This window comes from Balaenoptera physalus (assembly GCF_965194825.1).
Source record: "Balaenoptera physalus genome assembly, chromosome: 7".
Taxonomy (NCBI): domain Eukaryota; kingdom Metazoa; phylum Chordata; class Mammalia; order Artiodactyla; family Balaenopteridae; genus Balaenoptera; species Balaenoptera physalus.
In genome coordinates this window covers 114,827,638-114,847,835 of record NC_138886.1, presented here as the reverse complement: position 1 = coordinate 114,847,835, position 20,198 = coordinate 114,827,638, and the positions used below count along the sequence as shown (strand labels likewise).

The window sequence follows — 20,198 nt, the reverse complement described above, 5'->3', positions numbered from 1 at the left end:
GCCGGGGGCGGGCGCGGGGGAGGCGGCCCTCCCTCCCGCCTCCCCTCCCGGCAGGTCGGAGCCGGGACGCGGCGGCCCGGGACGCAGGGAGGGGGCCCGCGTCGAGAAGGAGGGAGGGGCCGCGCCGCCTTCGAGAGTCATTGGAGGACGCGGCCGCCCGAAGCTGATAAATAAGGGGCCGGGCGGCGGCTGCCGGCCAAGCTGGACGCCCCGAGCGGTGCGAGGGCCAGGTCAGCGCCGGCCCGTCGACGCGAAGCGAGGCGACCCCCGCGCGGCCATGGCCTCGCTGCTGGGAGCTTACCCGTGGCCCGAGGGGCTCGAGTGCCCGGCCCTGGAAGCCGAGCTGTCGGACGGGCTGTCGCCGCCGGCCGCCCCCCGCCCGCCGGGGGACAAGGGCTCGGAGAGCCGTATCCGGCGGCCCATGAACGCCTTCATGGTGTGGGCCAAGGACGAGAGGAAACGTCTGGCGGTGCAGAACCCGGACCTGCACAACGCGGAGCTCAGCAAGATGCTGGGTGAGTGAGCGCGCGGGGCGCGGCCCGAGGTCGGCGGGCGGGGGGCTGGCGGCTGGGGGCCGGGCGGGGTGGGCCAGACCCGGCGTGGGGCGCGCGCCGTGCCCGCGAGGTTGGGCATCGGGGCGAGCGTGGGTGTGCGCTCGGGGACGGGGATTCCGAGCAGGGATGCCCGGACAAGGCCCAAAGTGAACCCGCGCGGCCCTCCGGGGTGGCCGGAGAGGCGCACTCGCGGGGACGGGAGCCGAGTTGGGGCCCCGCGCGCACAGACGGGCCGGGTCGGAAAGGCCGCGGCCGGGTGCACCGGGCGTTCGCTAGGCGTTCCGGAGCGGGAAAAACCCTCATTCCCTGCACTCCACCGCGGGCACAATCGCAGAGGGTGGTCGTAACTCTCCTTAACGAATATTCGTGAAGAGAGACCTTGCGGGAACGCATTCCTGCTTTACCTTAATTATTAAACCGACAGCAAAGGGGACTTGAGTCGAGCCTCTGTTTCTCAGTCTCAGGAGTGTAGAAAATTTGATTCGGATGCTTAGCGCGGCCAGTGCGGGTCTGTCCTGGAGCCCGGCCGCTTCTCGAGGGCTGCTGTGCGGTCCCAGCCCCGGCGGCGGGACTGGGGCCAGGGACAAGCCAGGCCCGGGAGCCTAGAGAGAAGATGTTCCCGGGGGTTTCTTCTCTCTCCCTTGTCAGGAGCTGAGCATGTATCACCTCCGCCCAACTCCTAACCTCTTTGCCCTTCAACGTGGTTTTTATTCATTTCGACGGATGGGAACTTTTCAAAGCACTTTGTGTGCCCAGCGGGCGCCAGGCCCTGTGAGAAGGGACAGTGTGTGGTCACCCGAGGCTGGCCCTGCCCTCTGCAACCCCACCCGGTCCAGACTGCAGCCTTTTTCCTTTTTCCGTTGGAGCTCGGGGCACCTTCCCCAGATCCGTGGAGTGAGGGCTGACACCCACCTTTGTGCGGGCTAAAGCCACAGGCCCTCCGGCGGAAAGGGTCCCCCTGCAGTTAGGCGCCCTTTCAAAGCAGCTGATGGAGTGCTGGTCTCAAAGAGCCTCCTACCCCCCGGCCCAGCCCCCTGGCTAGCTGTGCCCAGGATGAATTAGTGGACCAGTGTCTTAGTGAGCCCCTTCCCCCATAAAAAATATTTTAAGTCATACTTTATACTGTGTTGGCATAAAGAAACATATTAATATATACAATAGTAAAACATTTCTTCAAGCAAAAAGTTTACATTTTTCTTCAGATTTCCAAAGAAATGAAAACACCTTTTTTGTTTGTGGGCCCCTAAAAGTTTTTTTTTTTTTTTTGGTGTGCCCAGGTGCCATGCCTTTTGCCCAAGCACAGCTCTTGTGACCAGGATAGAGCAGGCCCAGGCCAGTGATGGGAGAACTCAAGCTGGGGAGCCTTGCAGGATTAGGGCTGCCTGCTCTCAGGGAGAGGACAGGCAAAGGGACTTGGGTGACAAACGCTTCCTGTGAGCTGATCCTTGTTGGCAGTTGGCACTTAGGCTTCCAGAGGTTACAGTGCATTTTGCAGGAAAGACACGGATTCCTTCCTGCTTAACCACACGCCCCTGGCACCAGGCAGAGGAAACCAACATGGTGTTGCTTTGAAAAATGTGGACTTTCTACACCTGCTAGTAGGGGGGCAGCAGGATGATCTATTTCCACCCCAAGCCCATGATCTCGCCCAGCCCTTTCCTTTCTGACTTAGGAAAGGGAAGGGGCTGAATGTGAGAGCCCAGACTTTTTTGACTATTAGCTCTGCAATCTTTAACATTAAAAACTTCACCCAGGAGCGCTGGTATTTTTTATGTTATGGGTGAGAAAGCAAGTAAAGACAGTTACACATTTAGTGGTTTTAAAAATGAACCCATACTTTATGAATACTACACTATCCAGGTGCACCTAGAAACTAGAGTCACATTTTATATTCAGTCCATAGTCAGGGTGTGGGTGTATCTGGGTCTTAGGCCTCTTGCCACGACTGTGGCCTCAGCCACACTCTGGAAACTAATCGCCAATTCCAAATCTGGAGTTCCTGACACTTTTCAAGTTGCCTTTTTAAGTGAGAGCTAATTGTATTAATTGACAAGTCTGTCGGAATAGTTGGCACACATGGCCAGCCGGTACACAGCTCTGGACTCGGCCCTGTGCAGAGTGCTCTGGGTGGGAGGTGTGGCCCCTTTCCTTCCAGGGCTTGGAGGCGGGAGCTGCCCTCTGGGTTAGTTTGTCTCAGACTTCAGGATACAGTAGAGTCATGGGAGAAATTGTCAAGTTATAGAATCCCAAGCCCATCCTAGGAGGTAACAATCTAAGGGGTCCAGAAGCAGCCTTTGGAAAATCTGTAGCAGGAGGGATGTGCAGTGTATTTTGAGAGAGAAAGAGATACTAAAGTGATTCACAAAACAACACGTAAGTGAATAAGGATGAATAGAAAGTACATGTAAAACCAGCATTTTCGCACCAGTGGGATACACGTGTGCGATGCTTCTTCAGGAGAGAGTTTTGAGTTGCGTAACATCGCAATATATTTTTTATAGTGAGGAAAACAGAGACCAGGGGAAGGTAAGGGATTTGCTTCTGTACAGGGAGTCAGTGGCTGAGCAGGTGCCCCCTGCCACGGTCAGAGGGTCCTAAGTAGACAACCGGAAGCCATAGCTTGTGTGCGTGTGCGTGCGTGTTGCATGCAGTAGGGTCCTATTTGACCTTCAGATGTAAGGGATAATCCTCTGATGCCCTGAGATCCTGTAATTTATGTCCATCTGTAAAACTATTGACTGAGCCTGAGTTCCCTGACAAGAAGGCCTGTGAGATTTATGCCACAAATAAATATTATAGTCTCACTTCCTGATGGGGCAGCGATAATCGAGGAAGACAGAGTTTTCACTAAAATGCACAAATGATTAGCACTGACCCTCCAACGGTAAAGGCAGCCCAAATCAATGTAGTCGTGACATGTTTTTGTCGTGTCGGTGACGTTGGGTCAGGTGGGCGTTTCACCGCGAATCCCGCACTGTTGATACGTTCGCGTTATCTGGTGGCTTTGACAGGAGAGGTGCCAGTGACTGTGCCTAGTTGGTACGAGCGCCTCGGGGCGTGCAAGCGGGAGAGGTTGGTTTGGCCTCACTGTGCGTGCAGGACGTGGGCTGGGAAGAGGATGTGAGGAGTGCGGTGCGTCCTGTGCGGAGGGGGGACCGCGGGGGGGGGGGGGGACGGGGGACCGAGGCGGCCGGCGTGTGCACGTGCGATGCTCCGAGGCCGAGCCTGAGACAGGTGCACGGGCCGCCGCGAGCCGCGCAGAGGCTGAACGCGGCCTTCTCTGACTTGTGTGAGCAGGAAAGTCGTGGAAGGCGCTGACACTGTCCCAGAAGAGGCCCTACGTGGACGAGGCCGAGCGGCTGCGCCTGCAGCACATGCAGGACTATCCCAACTACAAGTACCGGCCGCGCAGGAAGAAGCAGGCCAAGCGCCTGTGCAAGCGCGTGGACCCCGGCTTCCTGCTCAGCTCGCTCTCCCGCGACCAGAACGCCCTGCCCGAGAAGCGGGGCGGCGGCCGGGGCGCGCCGGGGGAGAAGGAGGACGGGGGTGAGTACTCCCCGGGCTCCGCGCTGCCCGGCCTGCGGGGCTGCTTCCACGAGGGCCCGGCCGGCGGCGGCACCCCGGGCAGCGTGGACGCCTATCCCTACGGGCTGCCCACCCCGCCGGAGATGTCGCCCCTGGACGTGCTGGAGCCGGAGCAGAGCTTCTTCTCCTCCCCCTGCCAGGAGGAGCATGCGCACTCCCGCCGCATCCCCCACCTGCCCGGGCCCCCCTACTCTCCGGAGTACGCCCCCAGCCCTCTCCACTGCGGCCATCCCCTGGGCTCCCTGGCCCTCGGCCAGTCCTCGGGCGTCTCTATGATGCCCACCGTGCCCGGCTGCCCCCCGTCTCCTGCCTATTACTCCCCAGCCGCCTACCCTCCTCTCCACTCCAACCTCCACGCCCACCTGGGCCAGCTCTCCCCGCCTCCCGAGCACCCCGGCTTCGACGCCCTGGATCAGCTGAGCCAGGTGGAACTCCTGGGGGACATGGATCGCAATGAGTTCGACCAGTACTTGAACACTCCTGGCCACCCAGACTCTGCCGCCGGGGCCGGGGCCCTCAGCGGGCAGGGCCCGGTCTCGCAGGTGACGCCGACGGGCCCCACGGAGACCAGCCTCATCTCCGTGCTGGCTGATGCCACGGCCACGTATTACAACAGCTACAGCGTGTCATAGAGCCCGGGGCAGCCCGGCCGGCCCGGCCTGGTCGCAGCCTCTCCTTCCCGCGCGGAGCGGAGCTGATGCGCAGCGCCCCGGGGTGGGCGGGTCTGCGCTGCCGACCGGCTCTGCGGATCCAGGGCCCCTCCGCCCGCCCCCTTCCCCGCCCGCCCCGCCCCCTGCAGCCTGCGTTTTGAGTATATTCCTTCAAATGAGTTTTCATTGGCCACACCCTGGGAATCAGGCCCGGTCGTGGCTGAAAGACGCTGTTTCCCGGGAGAATTTTCACTGACCTCTCCTCCCAGTCCCGGAAACAAATTCGGGAAAAGCCCAGAAGCATTCGCATGTCTCCTGCTTCTGACACAGCCGCAGGGGTACAGCCGTCCTGACCTTTGGTCGTCCAGGTGAGGAGAGCCCTGGGCTAAGATTCAGGGGACCCGGGATCCAATCCCAATTCTGCCTCAGGGGGCTGGTGAAACCCGACTCCCCTCCCCTCCCCTCCCAGCCCATCCCCCCCATCTGTAGCGTGAGGGACGGACTCCGCATCTAAGGGCCCCTCTGCTCCAGGGTTTTCTGATTTAGGATTCTCTCGAGGCTAACACAGGAAGATGAAGTTGGCCTCAGTGAGCGCATTCACGTGCAACCTGGTGACGATTCCATGTACAGCCCAAGGACACCAGGCTGCTGCACTTGGTCACAGTCTTCCAATATGATCATAGTCTTCCAAAAGGACGCTTTGAGAAAGAACACTCACCTTGATTTGGGAAATTAACCCCTGGGGTTAACTGCATCACTGAAAATGAGATTGAATTCAAGATTTAAAAAAAAACAAACAAACAAACATATTTTTTTAGACAAGTTCTTTTTATATTACACACACATTTCAAGAGAATATACACAGCCTGAATATATACAGTGTGTGTGAGACACACACAGCACACACATCTCCACGCATAGCCTGAATCAGACACTCTTTGCTGTCCTTGGCAGCTTCTCGTCAACCCTCTGTTCCTAACAACCCAAAGAGCAGGGAACTGGAAAAGAATTTCAGCACAGTACCATCACTTTCTTCCAATCTGAATGTGTTGATTTCTTGAGCAAAATTTCATCACGCTCTCCCTTCTGCAGATGCAAAAGGATCTTCCTTCCTGCTGTCTCCATCTCCCTTTCCTGGAATTTCTTTTTTCTCTTCTTTTCTGCTTATTCTCCACCCCTGAATTGGCCACTAGTTCAAAGATCCCTTGACTTAAAATTGCAGGCATGATTCCTATGGCAGAAATGGGAATTTGTTCTCCTCACCAGCCAGCTGGTTCTTTGGGTAACATCTTCAGCCCACACATCAAAGGAGCTTCCCTTTATTATACTTACTTCCCAAAGAACAGAAATGCACTGTGATTCAGAAAATATTTCTGAGCCCTGACCCCATCCCCAAAGCATTTCCATCCTTCCCCCAAGCCTCCTTTGAAGGAACATACCTATCAGTGTGCTAAAAGACAGTTGTTTGTCTTTTGATTTCAGCATATTATTGCCTGTATGAAATATGTACGTGTTTTATATATTCTCCTATTAGTTTCACCTTATATTTCATATTGTTGAAAGATCCTTTTTTTTTTTCCTTCCAAGGAGTCCTCTTGTAAAATCTCTTATGTGATTAATCTTTATGCTATTACTGTATATGACATTTGGTAATAAATAGTAAATCATGGACAATATGATTGGTGCAGTCCAGAATGTATGTTAATAATCTTATAAAACATTATCACAGACATTAAGCTAAACTGTTCCATTTTCTGTAAGAACTACACATGCTTTGGAATGGTTGTAGATATTGATTTGTCTAAAATATTTAATTTAAATAAACATTTTTGTACCGTGACCATTCTGTCATTCGAAATACAGTTTTGCAAAAAGAAAAAGTTTTCAAGGGAGGCGTAGGTATTATGCCCAGTGCGCCTTCCAGCATCGGTCAAAATGTTTTCTCCCTCAACTTTTTTATTTTAAAAAGTTACCTTGTAGGAGTGGTTGGTTTTATTTTATGAGTTATGGTAAAGAGATAAAGCCTAATTTTACACCTTAGAAACACTGTTGTTGGCATTGATATTGAAAGAAAAGATGGATTCATAGCCTACTTGCGAAACAGTTTTCTCCTCGGGAGGGATGACTTCACACTTGTAAAGTGGAATGAGGTGGCCGTCAGGCTGTCTCAGGATGGGAAGTAGTGCCCAGTTATTTGCTTCCTTAAGGCTACCACATTTCCCCCTTCTTTTTGGAATCATCTTTTGAAGAATATTTAGATTGCCCTCTTTACTATGCACTTATAGATGTGGTATTACAAGAATCGTGTGCTCTCAAAGCTCCGTGGAGTGTTGTGGAGAAGACAGGGGAGCACAAGTTTGGGTAATTTAATTAAAGGATATAGCATCTTGTGAGGTTTAGGACGAAAATCCCAGCCAAAAAGTGCCTGGAAAAAACCTGATGATCCCTCAGTCCCCAGGCAGGTCACCGCGTCTGGCTCTTCTCTGCAGGGAAGCCGTTGTAACTTGTTTATGTCAGTAGTAGCCTTGTGTTCTTCCAGGGCCTCTGGGCCAAGGAGTAGGTCTTGGGAGGGTCCGCACAGGCAGACGTTCATCCTGCAAATTTGATCGTAATCTCTCGTCATTACTTTAATAGCACTTTATAGATGTAAGGAGTTTTACAGCAAGTTTTATGGTCTGTTTCTCATCCCCAGCCCCAGGTGGGGCCCGTCCTCACTCCACCCCATCGCGCAGTCAGGAACACTGAGGCCCAGGGTGGGAGGTAACACCCTGGAGTCACCCTACCGGCGGAGGCTGAGATTTCAGCACTTCTTCAGATGCATCTGCTGGCGGTGGAACAGTCTCCCAGCTCCTTTTATAGAGATTCACCAGGCATGGCATTACATACGGCCCATTCGTACCTCTTACAGCCCAGGGAACGAGGATGGACAAAGAGGAAACGGCAGGGCCGGTGTTAGATGAGCCCCGAATTCCTTGCTGCCCAGGCCCACCAGCGTGGCCGCTGACAGTGGCCGTCTGCGGGGTCATCAGCTGGCGGGAGGGCTTGTCATGCGGCGTCTGCTGGCCTTGTCTGTGTGTCAGCGTCGGGCCCTGGACGCTGCCAGATGGGCGTGTTTCATTCCAGGCCACACTGCGGGGTGGGGGCGTTGTCCCTGCTTCTGGGAGGGCAGGACACTGGCAGGCGGCAGGGTGGTCTCTCACTTTTGCTCAGCTATGAGTGAAACGGTCATGCCCGGAAGCCGGGGGTACTTCAGAGTTTTAGCTGCCTATCCCGGGGACCCAACTCCCAGCCCCCGCCCCCGGTGACGAAAGCACTTTTGGCTTTGGCTGATGGGAATTGATGGGTGTGCACAGTTATGAGTTGTTTTTCTAAAACATAGATGTTACCACGTCACGCTTTTCCTTAAGACCCTTCAGTGCCTGTGCGTCGCCCATGGCACACAGGGTGAGTGCAGTGGTGGGTCCACAGGGAGCCAGCGAGGTTCCTGGGTGCTGGGAGGGTGCTGTGTTCACATGGCCAGCCCCCCGCCCCTCCCGCACAGTGTACCTACTGCACGGAAGGCCTATTGTTCTCTGAAAATGCTCTCTTTTCCCATGCTTCCATGCTTTTCCCAGAGCTACTCCCCGACCAGGGAGACCCTCACTCCCATCACCTGTCTGATGACATCCCACCCACATTCCAGATCCAGATCAGACGTCCCTACCTGTGCAGGTAGAGGGGCGGGTCACTCTCCTCCCTGAGCTCCTGCAGGACTTGAGCAGACCTGGCACTTACAGCTGCCGTTGGTGTCAGCCACCCATGCGCATCTTCCCCAGCAGGGCAGGCACGTAGTAGCTGCTCAACAAATAAGTGAATGAATAAATGAATAAGGTAAACATCTGAGAGGTCCTGTAGGTGTTCCAGTTAGTCCTGGTGCTAAAGACCTGAAACCTTCTGGGTTCGTAATCTCACTCATCTCTCTGGGAACTCAGACTCTGGAGCCCTTGTGTGTGCAGTTCTCAGGGCTCTGAGACTGGAGGTGATGCAGCCATGGCTGTTCACCCTCCCCTGCTACAATGTAGCCTGGAGTAAACAGGTTAGGAGGTGGGCACAGGGGACCAGAGCATCTCCTCTCCCGTCCCATCCTAGGGCAGCAGAATAGAGCTGAGGGCGGATGATTTGCAGTGTTTGTAACTGCCTACCTTTCCTTTCGAAAAAGCTGTGCTCTTGATTTCATCCCAAGTGAAAGGAATTTGGAAGGAAGGAAGGAAGGAAGAAAGGAGGGCAGGAAGGGAGAGAAGGAAAGAGATATTATCTATCTAGCTAGCTATCTATCTATCATCTATCCATCCATCCATCTATCCATCCATCCATTCACCCATCCACCCACTTCACCTACCCATCTATCATCTTTCCATCCATCCACCCACCCACTTATCCATCTGTCAATTATCTATCTATATCATCTATTGATATTTTAACTCTCAAAAGAGACACAGTCTTTGTGGCAAGTTTAGGAAAAAAAAAAACATCATAGAGAAAAAAATAAATCATCTATTGTCAACAACCTAGAGAGACATTACTGGTAATTTTTTTACACATATCCACCAAGTCTTTTTTGTTTGTCTGTCTATAGCTCTACATATACACATGTCTTTGATAATAGACATTTTTATTCATTAATATTAAATAAACGTTTTTCTATGTTCTTAAACTTTTTCTGCAAAAGGTGTTTTCTTTGCGGTTGAAAAATCAATAAGAAAAAATTTCAGAAAAAGAGAAAAATTACCCACTCCATGACCTTGACATAACTATTTTCTTTTTTTAAAATTAAAAAGAATTTTGTTTTGGCTGTGCTGTGTGGCTTGCAGGATCTTAGTTCCCCAACAAGGGATCAAACCCATGTCCTTGGCAGTTAAATGGCGGAGTCCTAACCACTGGACCACCAGGTAATTCCCAACATGACTATTTTCAACATACTCATTTTTGTATACTGAACTCCCCAGTCCTGTATTCATGTGTTCAAGACACAGATACCATTGGTTTTTGGCTTTATCCTTTCATCATCCTATTATAGAAGTTTTGCCACATTGATATCTGTCTTCATATTTATCATTTTTGATGAAAGCACAGTACTTCAGTGCATGAATGTGGTTTAATTTACTTGGCCATCCCCTTGCTATTAGATAACTAAGTTGTTGCATTTTCATTTTCGCCATTATAAATAGCACTGCAGTGAACATTTACTTGTTTCTGTCCTTGGCTAGATTCCCAGTAGGGTATCACAGGTCTAAGCTATGAACAAGTTTACAGTTTTTGATCAGGCTGCTTGTTTGTTGGCCCTCCCAGCACATCTCAGCTGGCTGTCGAGGCACCAGATGACTCCATGCAATTCCCAGAATGAACTCATTCCTACCAGGAAGAAGGAAAACTCCTGAAGACTGTTTATAACTAACTCCAATCTGACTGTGCTCAGTGGGCTTCCCCTGTCATGGTGGCTTGTCTTCTTGAGGACCAGTTATGGGCTTGCTGCTGGCTTCATCGGCACATTGGAGGTGTTCCTTTCCTCAAGTGCCATGGTAGATGGCACACCCTTCCATCTACATCAGCTTACTATATGGGGGAAAGGCTTCCTCTGTCAGTCAGCACGGGAACTGGGTTGGTCCCCAGAGTCCCCTGGAGCGCAGAGCAGCTGTCTGCATTCACAGGGCGCTCGGAGCTCCAGGTAGTGGGAGAGCATCTGGAAAGAGCCGGAACTCAGGGCAGGGGTGTGACCTCACCCCATCACTGGACTTTGATTGGACTGGGGGTAAATCTCTGGACCTGTTCTCTCATCCAGGACAGGTAGTTTGTGAATCTGTGGGCACCTGAGAAATTGTAAGGCTTTATACACATGTACAGAATAGCTATTGTCTATTTCAGATCTCTTTAAACAATTTAGATTTCTTTTAGGCCTGGAGGCTGGTACTAGTTTAAAAAACCCAGAGTCACGTGTTCAGCAGTTTCCACGCTGAGACTGATTGTGCAGGAGAAATAAGGGAACAGACCTCATGAGAGGGGCTTGTAGAGGATCCATCCGTTTCCTTGTCTGGCACTGAGCTGGGGTTGACAGAGACCGTTTGGGTCATTGAGTCCACTCCCCTGTCTCTATTGAGGACTGCGTCTTAGCCATTCTCGGCAGACGGGTTTCTATTTGATTGGAGTCCTCTAGAGAAATGAGTTTTCTCTCTGTAAGTTCGTCTAACGAGTTCCATCATCAAAAAGTTCTTTCTTGTACCTCACCTAAATCCCTCCTGCTCAGTCTAAATCCACATCTGCTTGATGTCATATGAGGAGATTTACGGGATTTGTCCCCAGGTGGTCCTACCCCTGAAGGCTGGTGGCCACACTCCTTTCCTCCTTGTTATGGGACCATGTTGAGGCCCCGGTGTGGGCTGAGTTTTCCTCCAGATCAGGGCTGTTTTCCCCTGAGCCGGAGGCTGAAGGTTGTAGGGACGTGGGAGGGGGAGGGATGAGGAAGGTTCCATTATACAAACCGTGATTGAGGAAAGCGGGGGATCACCCGGGACTGGGAGAGGGGTCTCTATGGGCACTTCTGGAATGTTCTGCCTGTAGGCATGGGGTGTAGACATCTCTCAGAGGGCCACACCTGGGCCAAAAGGCGGCTCCCTTAGCTCTGCTGACTGTTCTTTCACTGGTCACTCACCTTCATTCCATCCGAGGGGTGGGGAGGAGGCACAGGTCTGGGACAAGTGGGGGGACCTTAAAACAAGAAAAATATTCCGCTGGATTCTGGAAACAATCAGTGGATTCTGACGACTGAAATGTCTTTGCAGCCTCCAGGGGCCTCAGGGAGCTGGCTATTGTACCTTAGAGGTTCTGATGACAGGACCTGAGAGGTGTGGTCGACTTCCACGGGTGGGGTCCTGCCACCAGGGCAGGGGCCCAAAGGCGTCCACATGCTCCACGTGTGTCTCTGCATGCCGGTTTGTCCTTCTCATGTCAGAGAATCCAAGAGAGCTTTGTAGCTCCTCCACTCCAATTCCGACAAGTGTCAAAACTTTCTTTTTCTTTATTCCCTTCCCTGAAAAATAGGAGCACCAGCTCCCACGTCTCAGGGTGCCGTGAAGGTCCAGGAAAGTGCGTAACATCCTTTAAAATCTGCAAGACAGGGTATAATAAGATAAAGCGATTTGTTCCGATGAGGACCATCAATCGATCGAGGTGTCCTCATGTAAACAGAGCAGTTACATTTTTACTGGAAAGAATTCTCCTCCCAGCTCTGTGACCTTGAAAAAAAATCACGGAGGTCAGAGCTCGAAGGAATTGTTATCGTGTTGTCAATCCCCAGATTTGATGAAAAAGGAACTGGAGGCCTAGAGAGGTCAGGGGATTCGCCTGAGAGGGAGCAGCTCAGAGCAGAAGCTGGTGAAGGGCCTTGAGTGCAGAGCTGCAGGGGGGAGGGGCCGGGTGAGACCCTCCCCTCGGGCCCGGAAGGTCAGTCGTCCTCAGCAGCGCTGGCCAAGGAGGGCGGCTGAGACAGGGCTGAGGGAGATCCCCACCACCACCCCGGGGGCTAGCGGCACAAGTGCAGGGACGCGGGTGATGGGAAGAAGGGTTCCTGGGAATGCAGATGGGAGGGGACGCAGGAGCCTGTGGGTGGGCATGCCTCCAGGAGACTTCCCTAGAAGTTTCTTCCTGGATTCTTGCAGCCTGGCTGGTCTGGGTGGTGCTGGCCCAGGAGAGGGAGGCTGGGGATGAGCGTCCCGGGGATGGAGAGCCCCGGTACGCTCTGGTGGGGGCAGGCCCATGGCCCTAGGGTCCCAGACACTTCTGGGAACAGGGGGTGGCCCAGAGGGAGCCGGACGTCTCTGGGAGCCAGTGCCCCTTTGTCGTGTTCCTGCCATACTCGTCTGCCCTCTCTGTGACCAGGCTGCCCAGAAAGGCAGCAGGTGGTCCAGGGGCAGCAGAGGGGCAGGGAGGCCAGGGCTGCCGGGCAGAACTCCGAGGCGGCCGCCACAGCCCGCCATACTCTGCTTCCCCGGCCGCTGGGGGACGAAGGGCGGCAGGAGGGGCCTGGAGAGGGTGGAGGCGCAGCCTGGCCGCGGAGCATTTTCCTGCCCATGGGAGCTGCTGTGACCAGGAGGAGGAGGATGTGGCCGGAGCCCAGTGTTTCCTGCCTGATAAGCCGGCCCCTCCCTGGGAGCCCTGGCCGGGCTACCTTCGGGTCCAGAGCCCTACCCGGGAGGGGCTGGCTGAGGAGGAAAATCACTTCTCCAGATTAGCTCGCCCAGGCCGAGCGTTCCTCCCCCGCCCCGTTCTGCAGCCACAGGAAACGGGGCCGGGGCCCAGCCCGCCCAGAGGTCCCCACCTTCAGAGCACTCAGGCTCCAGGCCCAGGGACTCCGGCCTGTCTTGGGGCCTCAGCGGCCAAGTCCCCTGAGAGCGGAAGCCTTCCTGCTCCAAAGTCAACCACGTCCAAGGAGGGCAGTGACTGCAAACCTTTTTATGTGTTTGTCAGATCTCATGCCTGGAGCTCGGGCCTGAAAGCTGGTCAGTTTCTTCGCGGTCAGTCCACGCACCAGCCCCCTCTCACCTGGCCACTGTCCGAGGGCAGAGGGCGGAGAGCGGTGGGCTTGGGAAGTAAGACGCCAGGCTGGCCCAGAGGGAGGGGCAGGGGCTGGCCCAGGACCCAGCTGCTGCCCTGTCCTGCCCTGACGGGCTGTGTGGCCAGGGTGAGTCCCTGACCCTTTCTGAGCCTCGCTCCCCGTCTAATTGGGCGGGGGAGCCACAGGGGGGCCAGGGGGAGCTGAGGGCCTCCCTCCCGGGAGTCGTGGTCGATGGAGGACTTGGGGAGCAGCAGGGGCAGTGGCCGCCCCCGGGGAAGCCAGGCTCGCCGAGCGAGCGCAGCCCGTCCGCACCGAGGGAGGGAGGGGGGGCCTGGAAGGACAGCACCCACTCATGAGCGCCACCAGGAGCTGCCCCTGCGCCTGCTCAGCTCTCCTCCCGTAGAGAACGTCCGTCCTCTCTGGTTTCCCCCCCACCATCCTGCCCCTGGGGCCAGGCTCCTCCCTGGGAGCCAGGATCCCCGGGACTCCAGGCCGGGGGCAAGGATTATGCGTAGGACCCCAAGGTCTGGGAGAGGGGCTTCTCAGAGAACTAAGTCCTGGAGAGGGCAGAGGGGCTGCTCAGACACACGGTCATCAACGGGGGCCCCAGCAGGACCGCCGGCCACCGCCATCCAGGCGCATCCCCACCCCCCATGATAGCCGGCTCTCCCACAGGCCCCCTGCCCCGGGCACTCCGGCCCCAAACTGGGGATGCACCTCCTTACTCACGCCCAGACCTGCTTCCCAGGCCCCTGGTAAAGGCGCCCCCTCCACCCTCATCGGGAAGCCGGTTCTCAGTGAATAAAAGCGCCCAAAGGGAGCATCTCAGGCCCAGCACAGGCGAACGTGTGCTCACCTTGGAGAAAACGTGTGCGTAGGTGTTGACAGATCCCAGAGTGGGCACACAGGACGTGCGGGCAGCACTCCGTCCTTCACATTTGGGGGCACCGTTATTTACAAAGCCCTTCTGCATTTGGTGTTTCGCGTGACCATTGCAGCCATCCCGATGTAGGCACGATTTTGCCCTTTCACAGGTGGAGCTGATGCTCAGGTGGGGCAAAGAGGGGATAAGTTCCCGTCGCTGGAAAGCAGAGATGGGGGTCCCGCCAATGGAGCAGGAGACAAACTTGCCCCCCGCAGTTCCTGCCCAGGAGGATGGGCTGTCTCTCGGCTGCGCCTGGCGTGAGCAACCACCTACCACAGCTGAGCCTGAACAGCTGCTGGGCGACGGAGAGGAAGGTGGGGGGATTCCCTGGGCAGCGAGACCGCTCGCAGCCTGGCTGATGACACAGGGCCGCCTGAGCTGCCTGGGCTGTGCCGTCCTCCGATCTGGGGTCGCCTGGTCATGGGAGGCCTGCAGATAGGAGAAGTGGGTGAAGGAAGGAAGATTGGGGTCTAGGCCTTTCCGTTTTATGCTCTGCAGGGCTGGCCCGGCCACTTGTCTGCTGTGTGACCTCGGGCAAGTCACTTTCCCTCTCTGGGCCTCTGTAAATTAGGAGTCCAGACTTGAGAGTTTCTAGGGGCTAGAATACCCTGGTTCTCTGAGCCTCTGAAAAGGAGCAAGGAAAAGAGGAGAGTCCCCCTCCTCTCTGCTCCTGGCCTCAGCATGGGAGTGGTCTCTAGGGAGGTGGCAGTGGTGGGGGTCCCAGGGCGGGGTTCCCCTGAGCTGCACACATCTGTGCTGGGGGTGTGGCTCCCACACCCAGGCCCTGAGCACGTCCCTCCTCATCATCCCTTCTCGCTTCAGCTGCCCTGGGCTGTTGCCCAGCCTTGTCACCAGGCTGCGGCATAAGGCCCCCAGACATCTGGCCCGGCCCCATTTCCATGTGTCACCAGGCCCTGGCCCCGCCCCCTTGGAACTCTGCGTCACCTTGCCCACATCACCCGATCTCTCTGCCTCTCCACACAGGCTGCTGGGCCGCACAGGGTGAGGCAAGAGGCCTCTGTTGTCTGAGCGCAGCCTGGCAGGTCCTCACGTAACCCTGACACCCAGGAGCAACCCTCCCGTCAGGCAGGGCCAGGTGTGCGGACTGCAGCTGGTCTCCCAAGGGAGGCTGGGCCCCCTGTGGCCAAGGGGGGCTCCCAGACTCCATCCTCCCCACCCCACAGCGACTGTCCGCTCCCGGGCCACACCGCAGTCACCTGGCTCTCGCCCTGAGCCTCTCCCCCTCCAGTCCAGCTGGAGGGCCCATGAGGTCTGCAAATGTCACCCTTTGGGGCCAGCTTCTGCCTGCCTGGTAACGCCAGCAAAGCGAAGCTCGAACCTCTCAGAGGGACATTCAGGCCCAATCCAGCTGGCAGCCACCTGTCCCCTGACTCATTCCCCACAGCACACCCTGTGTTCTGGGCACAGCAGATTTCCAAATAGGATTTGTTTCCTCATCTCCCAGTGCCTTTGCATAGGCTGTTCCCTCGGGCTGGAATGCCCTTCCCAGCATGTTCACTCTGTGGACTGCTACTCATGTCTCAAGACCCAGCTTGAATGTTCCCCCTCTCAGATAGCCTCCTCCACACATCCTCACCCATCCGACCCACCTTCCCCTGGCCCTCAGCCCCAGCGGGTGTGTGAATATTCCCACAGCCCTCTCACACAGTACCGAGGGTGTGACGACACAATCTCTGCTTTCGAGCCTCTATCCTCCCGCTAGTCTGGGAACGAGTTTATCTGGGAAAGGCATCTTATTTATCTTTGATTCCATGGGGCCTGCTTCGTGCCAGGCACACAGTAGGTGCCCCGTCAGTATCTGCTAGATGACGGAATCTACTCAGGCCTCGAACACTGTCTGGTCCACCCTCTGCCCAGTGTTTGATCTTAGACAAGTCGCTTCATTTCTGTGGGACTCAGTTTTTCTACCTGTAAATTGGTACTAGCGTATGTCAAGAGCTTTCAGATTACGGTAATAAATAGAAGCTCAGGAGATGATCAATGGTGAGGGATAAATTCCTAATTCAGTCACCTTTTGATGATTGCTGGAAAAATTTAATTCTCCACTGGCTGTCTGCCACCTTTTAGCCTGTGTCCATACCCCACCCTTGGCCATCTGTCAGGAATGAAAACTATTTGTGATATTGTCCCCACCAGAGCAGATCAGGAAGAAAATTGGTGCTGCATGTGGGGAGCTGATTGATAACACATACACACACACACATATGTATTACATACATATATTACACATGTATATATTACACACACATATACACACGTATATATTACACGTACAAATATATTACACCTGCATATATATTACATACACATAATATTACACACATATATTGCACACACTCATATATACAGGAATACCTATTACACACATATACACACACGTCATGACTTTCCAAGGCCTGATATAAAAGACTTTGGGATAGCTTCTTCTCTCGCCCCAAGGGGACAGATCTAGGGGGCTGACACTGATGATCAGCGTCAGGCTTTATCAAAGTAAGGAGCTGGCAGCTAATTCTATTGTAATAAGGATGCTACGTTCTCTTTGGAAGTAAATTTAGCCCTTTGGTAAGTTATCTTTTCCAGGTCTAATTTAAAAACCTTTTATTATTTTTTGTTCTATTCCTTCTAGGCTTTTCTTTTTTTTCCCTAGGTTTTTGTGTGTGCTCACACACACATTTTTAAACTTTATTTTAGAATATCGGGATTACATCATTTTGTAAACTCGCTTTTTAAAAAAGTGAACATTGTAGCCTGAATACATTTCCGCAGCAGTGCATGCCTCTGAACGGGTGATGAACTCTGTTGTGGGCGCTTCTAGAAGCCACGTTTCTGTGCCCCATGTTACCAGACCCCACGGATGTCCCGCAGTTTGCTGAGCAAGCCTGAGGTGGCCTAAATGAAGACCCCCCCCCCCCTCGACTGGAGAGCAGTTCACGGGCTCCTTACACTGAGGAGTGAGGTGTACAACCTCCACCTTTGGGGTGTCTTGGCTCTCAGCTGTGCCCGTTTTCAGAAGCCTTGTCACCCCAGGACTCTCTCCCGGGCATGTTCCCATCGCCCAAGGGTGTGTGGGGCTTTTTTGCCACGAAGATCAGGAGCCACATGTTTACTTTCTACATGTGGGTTCTACTTGCCACTGAACGTCAGTTCTCAAACGACATGTTCCCTGCTCCCCTGTGTCATCCAACCCCTCCCCACTGGACCAGCTGCCAGCTGGCTCTGGTGGGAAGGCCCCTGGGACCCAGGTGCAGGCCACCAGGATTCCCACTTGCAATGCCCGGCCGGGTGCCCGGGGCAGGGGGGAAGTGACTTGTCCGAGGCTGTGCCGTGACTCAGCAGCTTTGCCCAGCCTCCCCGACTGCTGGGAACCGGCCCGGGCCCGGGGCTGCCGCCCGGCCTCTAACATGCACCGTCCTGCTCAGGGTGGAAACCTCTCTTCCTGCGAGGGAGGGCAAAGACCCAGGGGTGCCCCAGTCCTGGGTTGCCTGCTCTGCCAGAAAAGGCCCAGCGGCTTTGGGGTGGCCTTTTCCTGTGTGTGTCCCTCGGCCCAGCCTTACTGTGACTGTGCAGGACACGGTCTTCCTGTCCCTTGCTGCCTGGGGGGAGAAAGTGTGCGCAGAGGGCAGGGCCTCGGGCCAGCTCTCGGCTCCCCTACTTGCTGCCTGTGAGGCCCAGGGTGAGTCACTCCACTTCCTTGAGCCTCAGTTTCCTCAGCTGGAAGAACGGGAATCCTGAGAGCCCCCCAACACACGGGGTGGATGGGTGGGTCAAAATTCCAGGCTGTCATCAAATGACTCAAAGGCGGCACTTAATAAATGTGCACTTTTCTTTTGGCTTCATCCTGTCACTGCCCATCTGAGAATCACGGTGGTTCCCTCCTGGGAACACGGCTCAAAAGTCCCAGCCTCACACCGAGGGCCCGCTTCCATATTCCCCTCCCAACCCTGGTCTGCACCAGCCTGGCTTATTGGAGGGCGCCCTGGTGCACAAGCAATTAAGAAACAGTAGGGTCGCTGTGCAAACACAGCTTCAACACAGGCTCCCTCATTCCCCTTTGAACCTGGAGTCCAGGAGCCCCCCAGGCCTCTCCCCCAACATACACAGACATTCCAAGCCCCAGATTCCACCAGCCAGCCTGCCCTCCAACACCGCTGCCCGCTCTAACCATCATCCTCCTCCCAGCAGGAGCCCTGGCTCAGGTGCTTCCTGTCCCTGAGGCCTGCCCTCCTGTGCCCTCCAGGGTCCCGAGGTCCCTCCTGCCCGAATCCTGCCTCTTCCATGACCTGCATGCCTGTGGGCCATTGCCCTTGGTCACGCAGTGCCCTACGGACTGGGTACCAGCTGTTTCGGGCTTACCTCTAGATGCAGCCTCCTAGAGGGGAGGGGTCACCTCAGTGTGATGGCTGATTTAGGGAGAAAGATAGACGTTTAGGTTTAGGTGTGAGGGGCCTGGGTTTGAACCCCAGCAGGCCACTTACTGGCTCGGGAACAACAGGTAAGTTCTCCGACTCCTCTGAACCTGTGTTCTCATCTGTAAAATGAGGACAATGCAGTAAGGTGCTTGGCACCTGGTAGGTACTCGGTATTAAGTTAGAGATGACCTTCATGTTGCTATTTTTGCAGTCTCCTCTGTGTCTCGCACATTCCAGGGGTTCCACAAACGCTCCTGAAATGGGGCAGTAACCAGCGTGCTTGGCTGGGCCATGTGGCCGTGATGGGCGCAAGTGTAGAGCAGGCCAAGCTGTACCCGGAGGTCTTATTGGTTCCAGTCTGAGCTCCTCCTCCTTGTTGACACCTCAGCCCTTTCACAGGCTCAGTAGCTGCTCACAGTAGATTGGAGTGTGGCATTTCCCGGGACAAAGACTCAAAGGCAGGGAGAAGGCAGCCCTTCCTGCACCCTTCCACCCATCATTCCGGTGTGGTGGGAAGGTCTGGGCTGGAAATTTGAGCCCTGGGTTGGTATCATCACCAATGACCATGATGGTGACCTTGGGCAAATCCCTTTCTCTCCCTGGGACTTATTTTCCTCAGTTGTACTGTGAGGTGGCTGAAGTAGGTACCCCTAGGATCCCTTCAGCTCTGCTGTTCTGTGACTCTGAGGTCAAAAAGCCTCCTGGTCTCAAATGAATAAAGGTGATGTTTTATTCTCAAATTTCAGATAGAGTGACAGTGGCTATATGGGTGGGTGGGGGGGAATAGTAATTGTTGAATCATGGCTGGTAGCATTAATTAATGAATTTGCTTCTGTAATTAACAATTTATTTAACTCTTCATTTATCTAGTGTTCTGTGCCAATGTGGCAGATCAAAGTTGGCTAAGAATGCTTTGTCACTCCTTTCCCTGAAAGGCATGTCTATTTTCCCACTCCCTTGATTCTGAGCTGGATTGAACACTGCTTTAACCCATAGAATACGGTAGAAGTGATGCTCTGCTTTAAGACGACTGTCACCTTCCACTTCCTCCTTCTTGGAACCCAGCTTGTGAGGAAGCCCAAGCAGCTACATGGAGAGGCCCATGTAGAGGAGGATTAGGGCTCTGAGTCAATAGTCTCAGCTGAGCTCCCAGCCAACAACCAGCACCAACCTGCCAGCCATGGAGGTGCAGCATCTTGGAAGTGGCTCCTTCAGCCCCAGTTGAACTGTTCTAGCTGATGCCACGTGGGACAGAGACAAGAAAGCAGTCCATGTGAACCCTGCCCCAGTAGCCAAATCCGGATGGTTGTTATTTTAAGCCACTAAGTCTGGGGATAGTTTGTTGCACAGCAATCATCACTGCAACTTCAGAGCTAGTGCTGGTCTATGGGAACCCAAAGATAAAGACGTGTCTTAGCCTACGTTCCTCTGAAAAACAGAACCTAAGACAAAGGTTTGCTCGCAGTA

General features: G+C 54.5%; 1 protein-coding gene across 3 annotated transcripts; it reads left to right on the top strand.

Annotated features, from left to right (window-relative positions):
• Positions 1-104: 104 nt before the first annotated feature.
• SOX7 (SRY-box transcription factor 7) lies at positions 105-10,875 on the top strand. Of its 3 annotated transcripts, none has more exons than XR_014265550.1 (3): positions 105-515; positions 3,852-5,157; positions 10,118-10,875. XR_014265550.1 is itself a non-coding variant. In XM_082468945.1 (2 exons), the coding sequence occupies exons 1-2, from the start codon at positions 278-280 to the stop codon at positions 4,769-4,771; spliced, it is 1,158 nt and encodes a 385-aa protein (XP_082325071.1). In that variant the 5' UTR covers positions 105-277; the 3' UTR covers positions 4,772-6,629. The 3 variants fall into 3 exon arrangements, 1 of the variants encoding a protein (XP_082325071.1); XR_014265551.1 differs by lacking the exon at positions 10,118-10,875 and adding an exon at positions 5,321-6,629; XM_082468945.1 differs by lacking the exon at positions 10,118-10,875 and having other exon boundaries at positions 3,852-6,629.
• Positions 10,876-20,198: the final 9,323 nt, after the last annotated feature.